Here is a 22,228-nt window from a genome sequence, read left to right on the forward strand (position 1 = left end):
ACATGTTAGTTTACAAAAGAAGTGCGTTACTGAACGTAAGCAAGCTGTGAATACTGGTAACCTTCTCCGGTTCGTACGATGTAGGAATTCAGCAGGTGCGCAATGTCGAGCGAGTATAGAAAATTCATACACTCGGGTAATTATTGTAAATGTTTACAATGCTTTGTTACGCGTTGTGCGCTGTAAGTTTAGTGAAATATCAATGGTGTCATTCATAAACATCAATCGGGACTCAGCATTAAACACTGTTACTTTCCGAACTGTTTGATTCCACGAACAACTGGGGGCAGAGATATGATTACTCTACCATCAAGCAGTCGGCAGAGGCCACGACATACTATTCCAGTGGCTACCTGGGGCACTGCAGCATTAATGGCAATTAAAGATCCTACAATGCTGCCCGTAAGGCCTAGGGATAATGAGAAAGGACGTCGATATGATTGTTGAGAACGGATGCAGCACAGCATCTCAGCTGTGCTGTACATATTATCTGTCTATTGAAATGGACTACACCCGAGCTCACCAATGTGCGCTTCTATGCCATGGACCCAAATAATATTTATTTATTTATTTGTTTGTTTATTTATTTCGTTCATTTTCTTTATTTATACAATACTGCATGCCCAAATCGGGGCCCAAGCAGGAGGGACAGAGGATATGACAGAAAGCTGAGCTAGTTGGTAAGGATTCATTATGCAAAAAAGGTGAGGCGTGCAGACAGGACACAAGAGAATTTCCTGTTGTCCATTTCTCTTCTCTTGTGTCCTGTCTGCACGACTCACCTTTTTGGCATAATGAATCCTTACCAATTGGCTCAGCTTTCCGTCGTTCTAAGCTTCATTTCTAGTACTCGGAGCCTTTTCCATATTCTTCTACTTATCTGCCGAATCCTGCTTCGTTAGCTTCCTTAATTGCGGAATTCGTGTTGTCCACTTCTCTTCTTTTGTGTCCTGTCTGCACGCGTCACCTTTCTTGCTTAAACAGATGATATGAATGCCTAAATGTATAAAAATACAGCTGAAAAACAAATTCTAACCCACTGCAGGTTATCCAATGATCCGAAAAAAAAATGAAAGCCGCGCGTAAGTAAGAGTGATTGAAAATACACTGAAGGAATAAAACTTAACATGCATTAGAACAGGATCACACGGAGCTCAAGGCGTCTAAATTAAGGCGACACGCATATACGGGCGCTTGCAACCATCCTCGGCAGAAAAAATCAACAAGTACCAGAGGCAAGTTGAGAAAAGAGCGAACATTGCAGAATACTGAAAATAATTACGGAAAATGTGGAATGCACAAGAAAATCGCGTTTAAAAATAAAATAACAAAGCAGTAATAATCCATAAAGTTATTCCCAATCAAAACAGTAAGAAGGTCTGCGACCATAGGAATACCACTAATTTTCAAGACACATGCGTTCAATAGAAACAGTGCTTATCAATTTTGATAATTGGAGACTATTCCAGTCTGTTATAGTGCGCGGGTAGAAAGACAACAGAGAGGTCAGTTCAGGTGTTTTAAGGTGTTACAAAATCAGCGTGACTATTCCTTGTTCAACGCTATGTAAGTGGGTGAACATAAGCCTGTGGACGGAGGGTTAAAAAGTTCTTTTTAAGCAATAAGATGGCAGTATTTGTATTTTCCTACGTAGCTGTAGCGCCTGAATAATATGTTCATTCATCAGGCTAGTTGGAGAGTCACTCGGTCTATATTTAGAAAAAAAAAGCTGTCAGCTCTACGTTCGATCTGCTGTAAAGCGTTAATGTTAGTTTACTTATAGGGATCCCACACAATGCATGCATATTCTAGTTTCCGTCAGATCACTGAAGTGTAAGCCAGTAACCTAGCACCAGAGTGAGTGTCCTTGACTTTGCGCCAGACGAGACAGTTTCAGTGAAGGCGAGTTGCATACATTAGTTTTGATGTAGTAGTTCTGCGGAAACCTGCAAAGTGGAGAAAAGTAATTAATAAAGGGAAAATCAGACATCCACCCGTTCGTACCAACATTGGCCTTTGCTTCGTGTTGTCGACAAATCCGGCTTCGCCCTGCCATCTGCTAGCCACCTGGTTAGCTCAGATAGTAGAGCGCCTGCCCCGGAAAGGCGGCGGTCCCTGATTCGAGCCCCGCGCCAGGACGAATTTTCGTTCAACTCTGAGGCTTTTCTTTCGAGGAAACCGTGTGCGTTTCCTTTTTAGCAATTGCTACTAACGGGTGGGTGTGTGATTTCTCCTATAATATATACATTATTTATGTGGCTACTCCCGCAGTGGTCACCGGATGTTGTGATTCGAAGGTATCTATATTGGCTGACTTTGGTGAGTGGTTCAGAGCCGAGGTTATCGGCAAAAAACATTTTATGAATTTTTCTGCTTATGAACATGCAATTTTTTTCTCTATGTTCGATTTCATGCCCCACCGACTGCGCCAGGAGATAACGTTTTAAAGGTAAGAATTAACCATGAATTTATCCCCGTGGGTGTAGCCCCCTTAAACAACACACAATCGTCAGCAAATTGTCTAAGTTGAAGAGGGTGAGAAATTTCGTTGGTGATGTCGTTTACATATGTTAGAAACTGTAAAGCTCTTAGGACACTAACTTAAAGCACTCCATATGACTCAAATTTCGTTAGCGGAGTAATTATCAATCAAAGCTAACTCCTCATGATTAGTCAGATAAGCCACTACCAAGGTAATAATAAAGGCTGGAAGGTCAATAGACTGCAATTTTTCTATAAGATACCTCTGAGGAACAAGGACAAACGCTTTTTTAAAGTCTAGAGGTATTACGTCAGTATGGATAAACTTGTAAAAAGCATGACCAAATTTATGAACAATTATCGTCAATTATGTCACAGTGGAGAAATCTTTGCGGAAACCATGCTGGTGAGGAGAAAGTACATGCTTGTCGCCTATGAATGTGGTTATTTTATTGGCTATGATATGTTCGATTAACTTGCAAACCTAATGTTAACAATAGTGGACTATAACTAGTCACTAAGACTTTCTCGCCTTCTTTAGGTATGCGAACGACACGTGTAGTTAGCCAGTCTGCAGGAAGAGTAGCAGAAGATAACCAAGGACGAAATGCAGCAACAAGAAAAGTGGCAAACACTTCAGCATACCTCCGCAGAAAAGGGTTCGGTGTGTTGTCTGGCCCTGGATCTAGCCTTGTCCTGTCTGGATCTAGCCTTGTGGTTTAGTAACATCGACACTACACCTGGTTGCGATACAATGTCAGCGATCGAGTTATAAGGCACGCGATTACGGTTTACACCACCATCGATAGTATAAAAAACTGCGATACGTTGTTTTTCGAAAACAAGATGGCCCTCGTGAGCAATTTTGTCAGTTTACTTGGTTTTTGTGCTTAGAAAAACGCTAAACTTTTGGAGTGTCGTTCGAATAAAATTTGGCAATTTATGGTGAAAATAGCAGTGCTTAGCTTGCTGTACATCTTGGTTTAGTTTGTTTTGAGTTTCGTGAAGTGAAACACGTATGGCACATTGTGCTTTAAGCGCTTAACTTTTCTTTCAAGGCGTAAGATCTCTCTCGTTATGCAGGAAGTAGTCTTAAAAGTTTTTTTCTAGTTTTATTTGGGATAAGGTTGCTTAGACCAGCAAGAGATAATTTCTTTAAGTTTGCCCCCAAGCACAGTAGCAATGTTATTATGAAAATTATCAAGGCAAGGTTCAACATAATCGAATACCCTTTCGTCTCTGACAAGAGACGAAAGGGTATTCACAGTAGTTGTTTTTCCTTTTCTGGTGTTGAGCACTTCCAAATGACACGAATAACATACCAGATTTCGATTGGAAATCCCAGGCTCAACCAACAAAAAAATTTTTTTTCAAGTTACCGACTTGCAAACTCAACGTCGAGTATGGTGGCTGACGTACCACAGATGCGAGTTGGCGGTTTAACTTGTAGATTGTGAGAGAGAATTATGTCATGTACGTAACCTATATGTGAATTATTCACGGAACAGAAAAACCCGTTCTTCCAATCAATATCTCGTTGGCTAAAGTCGCCTATCCCCTGTGAATGACACCATGGAATCAAAAAGGTAATCAAAGAATTCTGGGGCGAGTCAGGTGCTCCATAAACGGCGAATAAATGAAATTAGATTACAACATTTACGCTGTTTTAGATGACAGGAAGAAACATTACTGCGCTGCCTGCGAGTAGGAGTTTTTTCACGTTCACCTACTTATTCCTAATTCGAATGGCTGACAGTGGCTATTGCAGCACTTATGGTGCCGAAGACGCGATCAAACACCTTCTGTGCGACTGCCCAACATACAAAGGTGAGAAGATTCTCCCTCAGAGAGCCTTAGGGCACTTGGGTGACAGCCGTTTCAGAGAAGAGAAGGTCTTGGAACCATGAGCTCGTGTGTCTGCTATGTGCAAAGCCACAAAGCACTGCTCTGTTTGTTGAAATGCCCCGGCTTATATTCCCTCTCGTGATCAACTGAGCGATGAACGCTCGATTGTCTGTGTAACGCTGCTAAGTGTGAACATCTATCTTCTTTCTCATCTTTAATTTTCCTTTGATCATAACAGGCTATCCTACCTAGCTCAGCCTAGTTAGCGTCTCTGCCTTTGCCTTATGACTTCTCTCTCTCTCTTTCTCACTCACAACAAAAATGGCGCGTGTGGAAACGGCGTCGCGCCGCCGAACAATTCAGGTAAAGAGCACAAAATATTTCACTTTCAATTTTTCGTAATTTGCAACTTCACGTAATTCAGCACTGCTAACTGTCGATGTTCCCATTCTCGGCTGAATAACAACAAGGCAGAATTGACGCTGTCGAAAAGTTTCGGTTAGGTGCGGTTAAAATGCTTCGTTGCTTCCAGGACCGTAGAGGAATCGAAGGGTTCGTAAAAAAGTAGTGACTCGCGATGAGTCCTGTTTCTGTTTACGAGTGGCGCGGCAGATGTTTGATTCATTTTAGTGTCTTAGGCATAGGTTCATGAAGTAATACAAGGCTTTGCAGTAATAGAGAATACGCACAGCGTCTGTTGGTACAAGGAGCCGGCAGTCATTATTCATTTCTTACTAGCGCCTTGCCTTAAATAGGAGGCATGCAGGAAAATTCAGTTTGGAATATAAAGTGCTACGACAGAATTGCATCAAGATGAAGCGGGAGGGGCCGGAACTCTTGAGCATTACGTTGCGGAGACTGATGAAACACTGATGCCCAACTTTTGAGCTAACGTGAGGCAAAATTGAAAAATTAAATATGGGGTTTTACGTGCCAAAACCACTTTCTGGTTATGAGGCACACAGTAGCGGAGGACTCCGCAAATTTGGACCACCTGGGGTGCTTTAACGTGCACCTAAATCTAAGTCATCATCATCATCATCATCATCATCATCATCATCATCATCATCAGCCTGGTAAATCCCACTACAGGGCAAATGTCTCTCCCATACTTATCCAACTACCCCGGTCATTTAGTAATTGTGGCCACGTCGTCCCTGCAAACGTCCCAATCTCATCCGCTCACCTAACCTTCTGCCGCCCCCTGCTACGCTTCCCGTACCTTCGAATCCCGTCCGTAACCTTTAATGACCATCGGTTATCTTTGCTCCTCATTACATGTCCTGCCTGGGTAATACTTGGAAGTGGTAGGGTCCCAGGTTGCCACAGAGTTGTTTTTTTTGTGGCCTACAAAGCGCAGTGAAAAAAAGAACTTGAATCCAGACTCCGGGAAACAGCCGCGATGGGTCGCGTCCACGCATAAAATTGCGCGCTACTAAGGGCGCTTAATCCGACACTGTTCCCGATAGTTCGGTGGACAGCGCCAATTTGAAAACTTCGTCATCTGGATGAAAGACGCGCGCAATATATCTTTGTGTTTCAGTAAGCGAGTGTGCTTAGCTGAAAAGCGAAGATTGCTCGGGCTGCTCAGCGCTGGTTTGTGGTCTTTGACAAGCTGTACTGAATGTGCATGTGGGGGGGGGGGGGGGACGGCGATGACTACCCGCCTTCTTGATTATCGCGTACGTGCTTCACATGCACTTCTTATGTTTTGTTTATTCGTGGTATATTTTGGATCTCGTTCTTCTCTCGTCTTTGTGATCAGAATACCAGTGCGATAAAACGCTATGAATCAAAACTTGAAGAAGGAAGGCAAATACTCGGTCGCTAATATTTACTTAACTTGTGGCACAGAGAAGGTCCTAATTTCCTTTCAAAGGAAATGCAGTGTTATTTGTAGTAGGCTTATAAAAAATGCTCGCAAGCTTGTGAAGTATATTTATTTACAAAACTTGCCTACTATCTGAGAATTCTGCTTTTAAGAAAAGGCACATGAGGTTGCCCTACACTGCACTGTTATGTAGGGCGACGAGTAGGCTGAGAGTTCGTATTCCAGCATTCCAAATACAGACCATTTAATTCGCAGTTGCTACCGCTACACCGGCCAACAGGACAATAATATCCCAGGAAGGGTTGCATCTTTTCCGCAGTGTCAGTTGAAATATTCTGCGAAAAAAAAACGGAAAGAAGATGCAAGGGCCGAATAGGCATGATCGAATTTCAATATAGTAAAGGTATGAATAGTTTGCCAAGAAAAGGATATTGCACAAACAAGAGACGTGCACGGGAAAGCAGATACACGGACAAGCGCAAATTTTCAATAACATTTTGTTTCAGTCAAAGTCGTCAATGTAAGTATAATATCACGCACGGGCATTGAAACAGCGCACATTCACCAATAAAAAGATTGACTTGCCATACCAGTCCTGCGAAAGGGGATCTTCAGTGAAGCTGTTGCAAAACACAGCTACAACTGTTTAGTGGGGTATACTTTGCTGTATTTCTCATATTCCTGATCCGGCGCATTTTTCAGCCACAGGAGAATGTTGACGTGCGAACTTTTCCTGTGCCTGAAATCCACGGCAACGCGACCAGCGGAAGCATGCCGCGAATGGTCGTATTGCCGTTTCCTTTTCCTTAGCCGCTTCTCCTAGTCACGCTGCCTCTCTGGAGTCACAACTATGGGTGGCCTTCGCGTACCGGTACTGCAACAACAACGAAATTTTTTGATAGGCTGTTTCTTTGATCTATGAAAAGCTAGTGACATCACACCCCACATTGCAAGCTGCCGTCGCCGCGCCAGCTTGCACAATAGTACTCCGTGCTGTTCAACGTATGCGTTGAACGCCACGTGCTTAGCATTGTCAATTATGTGGCTTAGATGCTTCTTTTTGCTTTTTTTATTGAAACAAATGCTGTGCTGCACGTTGAATGTCTCATACCATATAATGAATGCATTCTTCGCTTCAATCACTGCAGGCCTTTTTTCTTGCGTGACGACGCCACCGCGACAAATCCCGACCGACTAGACGCTAAGAACTTCGCTGAAACACCCGTGAAATATGTGCACAATGATTGCATCACCGCTACAAATCGCTTTGATATCGATACGACAAACCAAACCAAGGAGCCGATGTATAGCTTATGCATGCACTACCATTTGGAGGCAATATAAGATAGTTCTATCTGTTCAATGGCAGTAGAATTCTTTCTTTTTTGAAGATCCCCTGAAGCCGCGACGGTCTCATGCAAACTGGACAATATGCAGGCAAATGTGCAATGCCTTTGTTTCTCATCGAAAGTTCATGTTCCTTTGCACAATAAATTAAGCATCGTTCCGTTTACTCGAAATATGAAATTGCGGTATTACCTGCACATTATGAATATCGAATGTGTGCCCCACAACTTTGGGAGATAAACATTTTTGGAAGAAGCAAATATTCACCCACCAGAGCACCGCCAAAGTTAATGCATGCGTAAGCAATATGCCTGTTTATTTGTTTGGTAACAACCAGGTGTATTTGGAGCAGCAAATTGTAGTGACCCAATAACTTTTCACATTTCCATCGGTGTATAATACAGTGAAATCGCGCAGCCTCGTTGCGCAAATGTGGTAATATTCCTACGTTGACAGCTTATTAAAATAAAAGTTAACTGTAAGTTTTCGCTTGTCTTTGTCTTTACTCTCTCGTGCTCGTCTGCTCTGTTGGCGCAGTACCTTTTCACTTAGCGTTATGAAGCAACTAGCCTACCAACAGGATTTATAGGCACATTGTTGCGAACTCAGAGGCCACCAATTTCACATTCATACACGAAAACTTTTACGTGCGTATTTTGTCAATTGTTGATTTTCGGTAAGATGCGAACGCTATTTCAGCAATGCGTTACAGCACGGCGATAATAAAAAGGAGCGTAACCTAAGATGTCAAGCCAACGTAAAATGAATACAATAAGCCACAAAATATATTACTGAAATTTAATTCCAATGATCGTTGAAATACTACTACATTGCTGCTTTCAGTGTGCAGTGAGGACACATAACCGACAGCCATGCTACGCGCATGCATGGCCGTGTAGTTCTAGTTCTGTTGTGTTTTCTCACTTCTATTCATTGTTTTTTCTTGTCTAGCTCTTCGCAAAGCCATATAACAGTGTCCTCGGGGTGCCTCAATTGCCTTTGGAACTAAACCTGACTCGGCAAAACTTGCCACAATGTTCTTTGGTGCATGTCAACTGGTGTGGAATATAAGCGCAATAAGCACAGAAAGAAGTCGAGAAGATGCGGTTTTCTTTCTCGTCTTCCTTCCGTCGTTGTTGCGCGTCTGTTTCACAACGTTTAAACATCAATCATGTCGAAGGTGTGGGGCCGTTGCCTGCCGATGTCGTTGTCTGTCGCCAACGCTCGCCAGCAACACAACTAAAGAAGCCGTCATTGGCTTACCCGACTCGTTATGGCAGCCAGCGCGAGACTAGCAGGCAGCCAAATTTGCCTTAGCAACCCTCAAGTTGAACCGCGCCCTACCCCAAAGTGGCCCACTTCTCCGTGGTTCGTCTTGTAGAGAACGGCGGGTTTGTTTTGCTGATGATTGACAACCTGTGGGACGACTGCGGAATTTGTAGTCCCGCCCACCAGGGATGAAGACAACAAAGCTCCGGTCTAAGCAGTTTGTGAGAGTTACCCGATTCCAAAGCGAACCGTCAAATAATGCGGCCCCTGTTCTACCATTGCATACCCGCCTGCTATCGACTACAGCAATCGTCTTTTTTTTTTGTAACGCGCAAAATAAGCTTGGTGATATTATTAACGTGTTTAGCCTTGTGAATACGCTTATTTATCGTAAAGTTCATATGCCGAAATTAGTAAGATGCCTTCACGAATTCCACCCTAATCTTCATAACAGCCTATATACAAAACACTTTTCCGGGGTCCTGATAAAGTGGTATATTCGCGCACGTGAAAATATCACTGATGAGTAAAAGGAAATTGTAATGCCGTGAAAATGGCAAAACGTACAGTGCATTCTGCTCCAGGTTGCATGACTTTTACCGATTGCTGTGAGTTTGTACAGGTTTCCGTGCACCCCACACGGATCTGTAAAAAAAAAAAGATATGGTAATACACATACAGCAATTCAATGGCGCCTACAATAAAACAACTCTTATTGTGGCCTTCTCCCATGTATTCGTGCATCAAAATGTCCCTCACCTAATTAGCATAATTGACATAAAGGTACCTAATAAATGGCACAAGCAGGTTCTAGTGAGACGCCAAAAAATATTCTGGTTACATTTTGCGCTTTTCTTCCCTCGCCTACCTTGAACAAACCCCACATATAACGTTTCAGCCAATCTTTATTATTTCTTGCATGGCTGCATTAGCAATGTACTATTACTTACGGCACGTACAAAATCTTCTGGCCTCTTCAAATTACCATCCGGAACTCAGAATAATTGTACGGATTTTAGCACATTAAACTTTCAGCATCTTTTAATGTTGAGATATAGTGCGCGCTAGTAGCATCTTCTTATATTTAGAAGAAATTTGGACACGGCAAGGCAGTTGGTCGAAGGAGCAAGCAAATTCTATACAAGCGTTCTCCAGCAGAAGAATTCTTTTGGAAGACAGCGAAGGGAGAAATAAACATGCGGACGGCATGCACTGTAGAAATGGCGTTGTGCGATGCTTTATTGGCGTTTGCGAAGATCGTTGTTGCTGCTTAGCGATCATTTTCAAGCACAGACAACACGAACTGCACAGACAAATTTGCACCGGGAAGAACCTCGCTCAAAAGCAACCAATCGCTTTCGATCATGCAAATGCCCCAGATGAAAATGACGACATGGAGATGACTTAGACTTTGACGCAACGACAATTAAATTGGATGGTGCCATGGTGACAAAGGAATGACGGCGACTAAATGATGGCGATTCCAAGTGCAGTGCGAGGACGATGGCGTGATGATCATGGAATGAAGACGCTAGAGTGACGACGTTGGCGCAACGACAGCGTTATCGGGTTTCTAGAATTATGCCGATGGTACTGCGACAAAGGGAAGACGACAACGGTTTGGCGAAGAGAATTATGAGTCTTGACTGACAAAAACGGCATGACGCACTACGATGATTCTAAAGTGCTTACCACAAAATAAGGACGGCAATGGTATGACGACGCTTTCATGACGGCGGCACGTAGCAATGAGAATCAATACGACAAATTGATGACTGTGAAAAGCCCTCGACAGGAACACGACCACGAGGTGATGACAATTAGATGACGACGAAGGCATGATGAGGATGGCATGACGACAGCGTGGTGCGAAAACACGAATGTTGCCGATCATGCGATAACGGTGTGATCACGCTGGTGCGGCGAACGGAATTGCGTAGCTGGAATGACAATGAAGCATGACGACAACTGGACGACATAACGGGGCCTAAAACATTAATTTGGTATGATTACGCTGGCGTCACCACAGTGGTATGAAGATACTGAAATGACAACGACTGAACGACGAAGACAGCGCGTCGACGATGGCATAACGACGTTGAAATGGCAATGAGGGAATGACGCCGATGCAGTGATGACAACGCAATGGCGATGACAGCGTGACAGCAATGGGATGACGACAGGGGAATCGATACAAGATGAGAACGATGGAATGACGACGAAGGACTGATGACTGTGGATAGACGAAGACAGGGTTAAGGTGCTATAGCGCTCGTGCGCGCTTATGTGGATTACCTGGCATCTCGGGCAGCCTCAATTGCCTGTATACTCGGCATTTATCTGCACTGTGTACGGTAACGGCTTATCGTCCAAGACTATAGAGAGGGGCCAGCAGAAATGACTATAGCACGAACATCACGGCGTGATGACGTTAGTTTCAGTATGACCGCATTCGGCGAAGCTCATCGACAAGACAACAGCTGCTGCAGCAGCAGGAGAAACAGCGTGAATGAGCTGATCTAAAGCCTTTCAATGCACTCCCCAATATCGATTTTGCGAAGTAGCGCCAAACTTTGATGTGCGCCGCTGTTCCCTGATTCGTCGCTCATATCAGTTCCGCTTCCCCAGTTTCCGTGTCAGGGGTATCCGTTTCCGGTCGCTCAGATTCCGGGATAACCGGTTACGAATTTTGGCTTGTTACAAATACGCACTTCTATGAAGCGGTGGCGGCGCTGCTGCCTAAAACCACAGGCTGGGACTATGCTAGCTGCGCTTGGCGCCAGCACATGACAGGGTGAAGGAGAGAAAAGAGCGGATGAGGAAGGTAGTTTGGCGGTATGTTTGGCAGTACTTAACCTGGTTGGCGAAAACGTGTATGATGGTGCTTCACGCTAGCATAGTCCCTGACCGCGAGGGGCTTGGACGCTTGTTTGATGCCACTCGAAGCTTCGTTGACGATAAGTGGGGTTTTAGTTAGCTATAAGATATTTTCAGGTTTATAGCTAACCTTACTAGAGCCCTAATTTTTGTTGCATTTTTCACATGAGCCGTCTTGCGTTGATGTCCACATATCCTGGCTTCACGCGATCCATCTGGTCAGCATATCTGCAAAATTTAGACCTACTTTTTTCGCAGTGGTGTCAACACAATACCTGTTACGCTCGTGCCTGCGAATGGAGGTTCTATCAGGCTCACGAAACCACCACCTCACCAAAATGAACTTAAAGCCATGTACAACACTTCCAGAACATCCCCGACGCCTAAGGGTTCCGGACGGGGAGCTATAGTGTGTACGTAACCGGACTAGATTTGTGTTGAAGATGTACTGAAATTCACATCATTGGCTTCCACCCCGATCAGTGGTTTTATTGCGCCTACCGTCCGTGCAGCATGGGTAGTATACTCCCGCTTAAATCCAGCTAATACCCTGGACAAATTCTCTGCAGCAGGTGTCATTTTTATTTACCATTGCAGTTCTTGTAAACAATGATATAATTCCGCCTGAATCAGTAATTGCAACCATTGTGGTCACAAATGTGCGTCATAAAAAAACGTGTGGCTTCTTGTTTTTCTTGTAGAATCACTCGAGCGGCCTCCAATTTAATGTCATAATTGTTGAAGGTTTGGACACAGCGCATGCGTATGTAGGTCTAGTCTAGTCGATATGCCGCACCTGTGCATATTGCCATCCCCCAAGTGAATGCTCCACATAATCTCAAAATGCAGCCTCTGTGGGGGAGCACATCCAGCAGATTACTCCAATTGCTCAGCTCACTCCACAGAAATAAAAATGATTAATGTTGTCGACAAGCGTCTCTGCTCCCAAACAGATGCCAGCGTAGGTTTTGAAGACAGGGCCTTCAGATACTCTGGTGTTAATGCGGGCAGCACTCCAAGTATAGGTATAAATCTCTCGAAAGCAATTCAGTCTGCTGTGGGAAGCTACGAACAACTTGATACCCAGCCTACATGGATGCTTGGCGCAAGTCATTACCAGTGAAATGATGCTAATAATGCAAGCCACTAAGGTATGGCTGCAATCTTCAGTACCTAAGGTGACATCTCAAATGGCTAGCGACGAGGTAAACACGACTTATACGTCCATAGGCCAGTAAACGGACGCTACTACTCCTCCGGGCCAAACAGGCGAGGATGAGTCCTATTCTTCAGACTTCACTGCACTGGTGTCCCAGATATGGATCTTGACGCTTGTGCTTCCAAACACAAGGGTCACTATTTATTATTCATTTCTACATACTGCAGTCTATACAAACCGAGCAGGTGAGCGTATTTCTGCAAACACTCATTTAAGACATGAATAATACGTGCTTTTTGTGTTAGACACAAGGAAGAGAAAAAGGGAGAGCAAAAAAAGATAAGAAAAGAAAAACAAGTTGGCCTTTTTGTACTGTAAAGGACGATATTCACAGCATCAGAAAAATGCACTGAGATAGTCAATATCCCATCAAAATAACACGTTTGGGTTTCTGCTGACCTTCATCCAGAACAAGCACCTGCATTGGCGATAGTAAAAAGGACATCTAACAAAAAGGGAGAAAACAACATTCCATAATACTGTACAAATTACATGAATAGAGCCTGCTCAATATTATCAGCAGAGAAAATTTGTGAGGGTAGATCATTCCGTTGAAAGAAAGAATGAATTTTTAAATCGGTTAGTGCATGCGCGGGAAGGAATCAAGTTGTGAGCGTGACGGTGTCGAGACGCGCTTGACAAGTAAGGTTGAATGTAAGTTGGCCCATTAAATTCAAGCGACTTGTCGTGCATCCTGCAAGAAATTTTAGTCGTGCCACAATTCTTCGTGCTTCTAAGGTAGGGATATGGTTTTCCGTCATTCGTTGGGCCGGCAAATCACTGCACAGAAACTTGTTCAAAATGGACCGTACTGTTTGCTTCTGAACCATTTCAAGCTTATGCTTATCTTTATGTAATATGGGTACCATACTATTGAGGCGTATTGAGGCCTCTAAACCGCGCATGCCATAAATGCATGTCCCCAAAAATTCACTTTCAAAAACATACTCTCCTGGTTTTCTGAGGAAGTACTTCTGCGGAAAACGTGCTTTTCAGAATAATCGCAATACCTCCTCACATTGATCCACGGTCCGGACGGAAAATCTTATGTAATGGGGATACCAGTATTTCGTTGCTAACACCATCATGCAGCCAAGTTTCCGAGGCAATTGCAATATGGGGGTCGTAGCTGAAGAGGAGGCATTCCGGCTGCTCTACCCTATTTTTTATACTTCTGCCATTGAAATTCAGCACATGCAGGGTTTTAGAAATGGCGCAAGTGTTCTGTCGTGCATTACTAGAAGTTTTGTTTGCGCGGCACACGACAACTTGTTGAGACATGCTGCCATCCCAAGCATTACCGCAGCCATCAAATTTCAGTGTGTCATTGATAAGAACAGCACGTTTTCCATTGTCGACATCCCGTTTCATAGTTTCCCAAAGAAATTTTCGTTTTCTCAGAGTTTCTTTATTGTAATTATTCTGGATAGATATAGCACTACCCTTAAGCGTACGCACGTTGTAACATTCACGGTGCTAGTCGCATTCTACGTTGGAATTTGCTGATAAGATTGCCCCGCTTGCCGCTAAATGTTTTCTTTATTTTGCCACCTCCTCATTGGCTGCTCAGCGCTCAAAAAGAGCGTCGCTGAAAGAATAAACGCCATTGTCTTCCTTGCGCTGCGAGGGTCGTCTGTTCCGTGGGCCGGTCGTCCAGCCGTCATCGGCGTTTAGCCGTCGAATATGTAATAGCTGGTGGCAGCGGACGGCGGACAGAGGATGGAACGCACGTTGGCGGTGGCCTTAGCGTTAGGTTTGGTGAGAGCACGGCTTACTTGATTGGGTGCATTAGCGGCATTTACTTGGTAGTCAAGGCACATTGACTTTGCTAAATATTAGTACGTGTAAGAGTGGCACTTGTTATCAGCAGCCATGAACCTCACATCTTTCACGAAACTCAACCTAGCGTTCCGAGCTGAAGAGTTACGTATCCCTGTACAGAAGTCGATGCGCAAACCTGCAATAATTGAAGCAATAACCAAATGCGTACGACGACGAAGTCGAGGAATGTCGCAAGACAATTTCCCATTACCTTAAAGAACGACAGATAGAACTGAAGTTAAAAGAGATGCAGGTGCATAGCCCTAAATGAACTGATAGTTTGGACATGCGCAGATACATGCAACTTTTCAGGGCTGGTAGCGACATCACTTTCTACCTGAATTTTGAGAGGACGTGTACTAGAGCAGCACTTGCAGAAGAGACGTGGGCGCAACGCCTCTTGACGCTGCTTCCACACGAAGCAGCGGACGTAATCCCGAGAATGGCAGTTGAAGACGCGCGTGACTACAATAAAGCTTCAGCTGAGGCGAAGGTACAGCTTGTCTACAGAAGCCTTAAGGATGAAGTTTTCTAACACGAGGTGTAGTCAAGGGGAGTCATTCTCGGAATTCGCCTATGAATCCATGCGCTTCCTGAAAGAATGGCCTAAAGTTGCGAACGCGTACGAGAACAAGCATTATCTGATTGAAGTGTTCGCGCTAGAGCAATTCTATGCGTCTATTCCTGAGCAAATGCGCCTGTGAATCCAGGGCAAGTGAAACGTGGAGAGGTTGCCAACGGCAGCCACTTTGGCTGACGAGTACTGTTCCCGCAGAATGGAAACTTGCAAATGCAAAAGAAACTGTCGGGGGCATTCAAGAAGTTTCAGAAAGGAGCGAGAGAAAGCAACCAAGGGAAATCCGACAACGTTCCCGCCCAATTTCATGCGGTCAACTCGAGTGAACCACAACGTTACAAGTTTGAAGAAAAACCATCGTTCGTCTTTTACAAATGCTAACAAACACGTCATATCAAATTAGGGTGCCTACAAGCAAATGTGTCCGTTAATTTGGTGACAGAAGAGAGCAATTTACTCTTGCCTTACACCTACGACATGACTGTGAACGACGTCAGTTGCAAGGCTCTACTTGACATAGGCGCAACATTTGATATCGTCCACCCGTCGTTTGTTAAGCCCGAAGATTTTACCGGATCTTGTGTATCGGTGCGTCAGGCACTACAGCCCGACTCGAAGTGCTTGCCGGTAGCCGAAGTTCAAATGACGGCGCCTTCGGTAAATTTAAACTGAAGCCGCTGTTTCATACAAGCTGCCTAAAAAAAAATCCCTATTTTTTTCTCTCTCATCAATGAGGTACTTGTAAAAGCCGGATTGGAACTACATGAGAACTCTGTAAGGTGCACACGTGTACTCGGTCCCATACAAGAGCGTAAACTACTAACGCTACTCGTGCCGCCGAAATTCCAGAGCGCAGTGATTCGTCAGAATCTGCCGCAACGAGCGAAGCCGTTCGAGCGGTTGATAACTCCCTGGTCGCTTCCGCGCCGGAGACAATACGATAAGCCCAGTGAGTGAAACTTTTCAGCTTCTTGCAAAAAAAAAAAGCAGACAAAAGCGTTCTCAAAACGGATCAAGCGAGCGACGAGTCGCTGCAAACGAGCTGAGAAAGGTCAAGACGGTACCAAAAGGGGCCAGTATCGTTCACTGTAAAAGACTGCCTCTTGTAGCGAACATTCGGAAAACAAGAAAGGCCGCTCTTTCGAACAGCTGGTAATTCCCCAAAAGTATCGTGCTGCACTTCTCGATTAGGTTCATAGCAATAGCTGGGCTGGCCATTTAGGGATAAACAAAACTAAGAACAGTCTATTGAACGACTACTACTGACCGATGTGCTTCAAGGAATCTCGGCAATGGGTGCATTCTTGTAACGTTTGCTAAAGGACCGGATGGCCAAACGAAAACCTCAAGGCACCTTCGGTGCGAGTGCCTTTAATTGCCGAACCTTTTCGACGATTGGTAGTGGACATTGTGGGTGCATTACCAGTAACAGCGGCGGGCAATAAATACTTGCTAAGGCTCGTTTGCCCTACCATGAAGTTTCCGGAAGCAGCGGTGTTATCGGAATTAAGCTCTACAGCTGTTGTAAACACGCTACTCGGCGTCTTTGCCAGCATCGGATTTCCCAGTGAAATGCAATGTGACCAAGGTTCTATTTACAAGCGCGCTTACCACGACATTCTTGCAGAAATGTGGCATATCCATTCTCCACAGCTGTCTACCACCCGCAAAGCAATTCAGTCGAATAGCCTCACTCAGTAATGCAGCGGATTCTGCGTGCGCTCTGCTTAGAAGGGTGTTGACTGGGATGCAGCTGTTCCCGCAATGCTCTGTCACTGACGCAGCTGCTGGATTCACCCCGGCGGAACTTGTTTACGGTCGAGCGCTTTACTCCCCGCTCACCTTGCTAAAAAAAAGTGGGACGACAAACTTCTAGACAAATCTGTTCTGAAGTACGCACTGACCGTGTTAAAACGCCTTCGTGAATTGCAAGAATTGGCGCAGATCAACATGGCAGAAGCGCAGCAAGGCGCAGAGATGTAAGACAGATCTGCACGCACTCGAGCCTTCAAGGAAGGCTACAAAGTGGTGATTTTGAAGTCGTCGAAGGCGTACAAACTGGAAGTAGCATGGAGTGGAACGGTCACGGTTAAGCAAAAGGCTTCCGACACAAATTACCTGGTAACGAGGCCCGGTTAACGCAAGGACGTGACAATATACCACTGCAATCTAATGCAGCCATTTATCGAACGCATGGAGACGCTGACCATCGTGCTAAACAAAACAGAGGAAATAAATGTACGTCCCTTAAGCACGGACCCCCTTGCTCTTCCCCGTAAACATAAGAACTACTCGAATCTGTCGCTAAACAAGCTCCTTTACCAATAGAGCAAAGAAAGGAGTTGGAAGTGGTTGTACACAACTTCAGCGATTTGTTCAGTCCTTATCCCGGTAGCACAAGCCTTGTGTAACACGACATTGAATTGACATCTCACCAACCCTTCCGTACAAGGATGCACAGATTTTTGCCCCATCATGAGAAGCTGTTGAGCGATTCCGTTCAGAACATGTTGACATTGGGTCGAATTTAGCCAGGGGTAAGCGAATACGTATCATCGATGTTTATCGTAGCGAGTCCTGGCAAGGAACACAGACTATGCATTGACTATCGTAAGCTGAATGCGCTAAAATAACGAAGACGTTTCCCATTCCTAATGTTGAGGCCTTGATGAAGAAAGTTTCCGCTGCACAGTACATTTCAACTTTAGATATGGTAGGCGGCTTCTGGCAAGTGCCACTCACGAAGAACGCCAGTAAGCTCGCCGCTTTCATGACTACGACAGGCACATATCGCCCTCTGCTGCTCACTTTTGGCCTCAAGAATGCACCATTCGTACTTTCAAAACTAATGAATCAAGTGCTCACACGCACCAGGTCTTTCGCTGTACCCTACTTCGATGAAATCGCTGTTTTCTCGAGCACTTGGAACTGGCATTTCGAACATCTGCAACAGGCATTCCTTCGAATGCGTAAAGCAGGCTTGACTCTCAAACTGAGAAAATGCTGTATTGCAAGCTCTGAAGTCCACTACTTGGGACACGTTGTTGGCAAACGGAAGCGACGCCCTTCCGAACGAAATGTTGCGGCAATCACTAGCTTTCCTTTGCCAAAATCGGACTAACTTGCGTTCCTTTTTGCGTTTAGCTCACTATTCTAGCAGCTACATTCCAAACTTGGCACATATCGCTAATCTTCGTACAGATGCTCTGCGCAAGACCGAGCCTACTGTCGTGCGTTGAAATACGGCGCGTAAGGACGCATTTGCTGCGATTAAAAAGATCCTTGTCAGCGAACCGGTTCTCGCGGCACCAGATTACGTTCTCCCTTTCTTAGTTCAGTGTGATCCCAGTGACCACGGAATGGGCCTTATTGTAAGTCAGGTGAACGAAAAAAGGCGAGGATCACCCTGTTCATGTAATTCTAAAGCTAACATCACACCAGCAAGCCTACAGAAATAAATGGCAGTGGCTTAGCCCGCCTATGCCAGGATCTTCATCTTCATCTCGTTCCGATGTCGATTTTAGGCGTTCTCCTGCTTATCAGAATCGTCCCAGTCGAGCTCTCAATCCTCCGACATGTGATCAGGCATGCGACGCAGCTGGCGATGCGAGCGGAGGCAAGTGCAACGACGAGGAATTCGACGTGACGTCATATCAAATGGCGGCGACGGAAAGGCGCGGCGCTGCGCAGTGGCGGAACAACTGTGGCTCGGTGCTGCAAGTCGCGCGTGCGCAGTAGTGACTGGGGAGCGAACGAGAGAGAGAGAGAGAGAGAAATATCTGCGGCAAGGCGCGCGTTGTCAAGTAATGAGCCGCCTCGGAGGACCGACACGGCGAAATCGCATGTTCGCGGCGAGTAATGTTTTCGCTTTAAAAAGAATGCGCTTGCTTAGTGTGGGCTCTCGAAAAACTCGCGTGTTATCTGAAAGGCCCTTCCTTTGTATTTGAAACCGATCACTCCCCCTTAGTGTGGTTGAACTAAATGTCATACAAAAATGGTCGGTTGATGATGTGCCGCTAGCATTTCAACAGTTTGATTTCCCAGGACAGCACACGAGAGGCAAACGCCATGCAAATGCTGACTGGCTTAGCCAAATTACGCAGTTTTCATTTTTGATTGCGTGTATGCCAGTCAATGCAAGGCCTTTTCATTCTCTTGTTCAATTTTCACGTGTTCTGCTCCCAGTGAATCCAACTGCTTGGCTTTGCTAAACTTGGGTGCGAGGTTGCTTCTGACGTTGTTACGGCGTTTCGTCCGATATTTCAAAGCGCCACTTCAGATCCTGTCGTGCCGGCTGACGGATGAACCCTGCGCCAGAGGTATGCGGCCGGCTCCCTGTCACTACGTGCTCGGCAGACTTTTCAGCACTCGGCGAGCAGTGATAATTATGAGGGTGACCTCCTCCTGGACGTGCCAACCGCTCTCCACTGGCCTGTTCTTCGAGCCTGAAAGCTCGGTGCCTTCAGCCTTTCTGCGATGTCTAACTCTACTTGCCCGCCTGTACCACCATGCACCTCAAAGTCTTCGCCAAGCGCAAGGGCAATGCGATCTTGCAAAACGCTTCAGTGCTGTGCCTGGGCAATCTTGCTGCCATCGTTGCCTACCTGTTCCCGCCTCCAGTTTTTCAAGAAGCGTCATCCGCTTGAACGCCTTCCAAAATGGGTAGCTTTGGCCGAGCTGTAACATTCGCGGTGCTGGTCGCAGTCTACGTTGCAATCTGCAGATAAGATTGCCCCGCTGGACGCGATATCTTTATTTTGCCACCTCCTGATTGGCTGCTTAGCGCTCAAAAAGATCGTCGCTAAAAGAATAAATCTCATTGTCTTCCTGGCGCTGCGTGGGTCGCCTGTTGCTTGGACCGGTCGTCCTGCCGCCCTCGGCGTCTAGCCGTCGAATACGTAACAACGGTGCGAAAAGTGGCCTCTTTTTCGAAAATGTACTGCAAATATTGAATAGCAGGTCTTTTTCCTGGCTGTCTTCCAAGACGATGAATGCGCGAAATAGATTTGCATGATTGCTGTAGTGTTTTCGAAATAAATCTAATAAATAACTGCTTTTCGCAACGTTTCATCATCTCCATCGTCTTGCTCTTTGACACCGAAAACAACTAAGTTTGATCGGCGACTGCGGTCTTCGAGGTCAGTTGCTTTTCCGTTTTTCCTAAACCGCCTGATCTAAAGCCCAAATGTTCTTCTCTAGTGCTTGAATTTGGGAGTTTTTTTTGCAAATTTCTAGCCGTAGCTTCTCGATTGTATTCAGTCATGTATTAAGAGTGGCGACGGCCTATTCATCTGATGTAAGACGCTCCCGAATTTCTACGTTTAAGAATACCAAATAAAAAAATATTCAATCATCGCCTAGATTAAACAAAGTAACGTGAAAGCGGCAGTTGTATCTGCTGTGCCACCAACCCCATTAGAAAGTTCAAAATATTGTAGTGGTACTGTCGCTCTATACTCTCAAATTTAACAGAATATTTTTAGCTGTCTAATGAAATTCATGAAACATGGCTGGCTCTCACTGCGAAAAAATTGCAATTGAAAGGGTTTTCTGTCCTCCCGTAAGACAAAATTTCGTGAGGTTAAGGAATATTCATACTTGCATGTTTCAAGTAAAATTTGTCACAGGGCGAAAATTTCTGTTGAACTCATGGTCTCCAAGTGCCCAACATTGGCAATAAATTTGTGTCTTCCTTGGTTTTATTCCTCTTCAGTGCAATGCAATGTGCGAAGTACGCGCGAATTTGATAGTGCTCTGACTGCTTGCAAAAAGCACGTTTTGCTTGCCGAGGTATTTACTTCTCATCCCCTCTCATGTGGGCTGAAAACAGATCCGTATGGTAAGCGACTATGGTAGTGGACTACTGATAGCTTTCATGTTAGAACACACAGCATTTAACGTTCGCTATACATTTTGTAGTCTTCTACATTTTGTAGTGCAAGCTTCAAGAGAGAAAGATAAAGTGGAAAGGCAGGGAGGTTACCCAGATATCAGTCTCCGGTTTACTACCCTACATTGGGGATGGGAGATAGGGGTTAGAAAGAGGACGAAGAGAAAAAACGTAAAAAAAAAAACACCCACACACGGAGGTACACACACACAAGATGCGTTCCATTTAAAGTCGTTCACAAAGGCCGGTAGATGGTAAAACGCGCAATATTGCTTGCACGACCTTCTTCTGTGATGGTACGTCCTTTCGATGGTGTAAAATTCCTTTTTCCGATAGCGGTTGGTCGTCCAGCTGGGCGGGTTCGTGGCGACGGCATTCCCTCTGTGGATTGTACTGCGGGCAGGTGCATAAAATATGGTAAACCGATTCTTCATGGCCGCAGTGGTCATAGGTTGCGGTGTCGGTCATCCCTATGCAGCGTGCATGGGCTTTGGTAAAGGCAACGCCCAACCACAGTCGATATAATATCCTGGTGTCTCCACGGCGAAGCTATGGTAGCACTCGATGGCACTCCAAGTACCACCCCAAACGTCCTAGGACCATCCTCTCCATTACTTTGCCCACACAGCTCGCGAAAGCGATCGGCCGATATGAGAGTTCCAACGGGGACTTGTCAGGCTTCAGCAGTGGAACAAGGTGACTTGTCTACCAGCTTGTTGGCAGCGTGCCATCTCTCAAAGATTCATTGTACAACTCAACGAGAGCACCTCTCGATCGATCGCCCAGGTGACACAGAGCTCGGTAGGAAGTTCCGTCAGGTCCTCGCGCTGATGTGCGGCTACACAAAGCTAATACTGCCTTAAGTTAGTGGACTGAGCATGGTAGATCCATGCGGTGACCACGTGGGCGCTGAAAACTACTCGAAGGCGACGGAATGTTGGTAGCTCTGAGTTGGCCGGATATGGCGCAGAAATCATCTGCCATGTCATTCTCCAATCACTTTTGAGAGAGGGAAAGAGCCTTGAACGGGAATTGCTGTAGGGGGAGTGTCCGGAGACCACGCGCCTTTCT

General features: G+C 45.3%; 1 protein-coding gene across 1 annotated transcript in view; it reads right to left on the reverse strand.

The window, feature by feature from the left end:
- Nucleotides 1-6,257: 6,257 nt before the first annotated feature.
- LOC142578040 (uncharacterized) overlaps nucleotides 6,258-22,228 on the reverse strand; it is a 55,734-nt gene continuing 39,763 nt past the window's right edge. Inside the window, exons 4-5 of the mRNA XM_075687459.1 lie at nucleotides 9,341-9,418; nucleotides 6,258-6,492 (exon numbers count right to left, since the gene is read on the reverse strand). Of these exons, the coding sequence (XP_075543574.1) occupies nucleotides 6,343-6,492; nucleotides 9,341-9,418 (228 nt within the window). The 3' untranslated portion in view covers nucleotides 6,258-6,342. The remainder of the gene's footprint in view (nucleotides 6,493-9,340; nucleotides 9,419-22,228) is intronic.

This window comes from Dermacentor variabilis, chromosome 4 (genome assembly GCF_050947875.1).
Source record: "Dermacentor variabilis isolate Ectoservices chromosome 4, ASM5094787v1, whole genome shotgun sequence".
Classification (NCBI taxonomy): Eukaryota; Metazoa; Arthropoda; class Arachnida; order Ixodida; family Ixodidae; genus Dermacentor; species Dermacentor variabilis.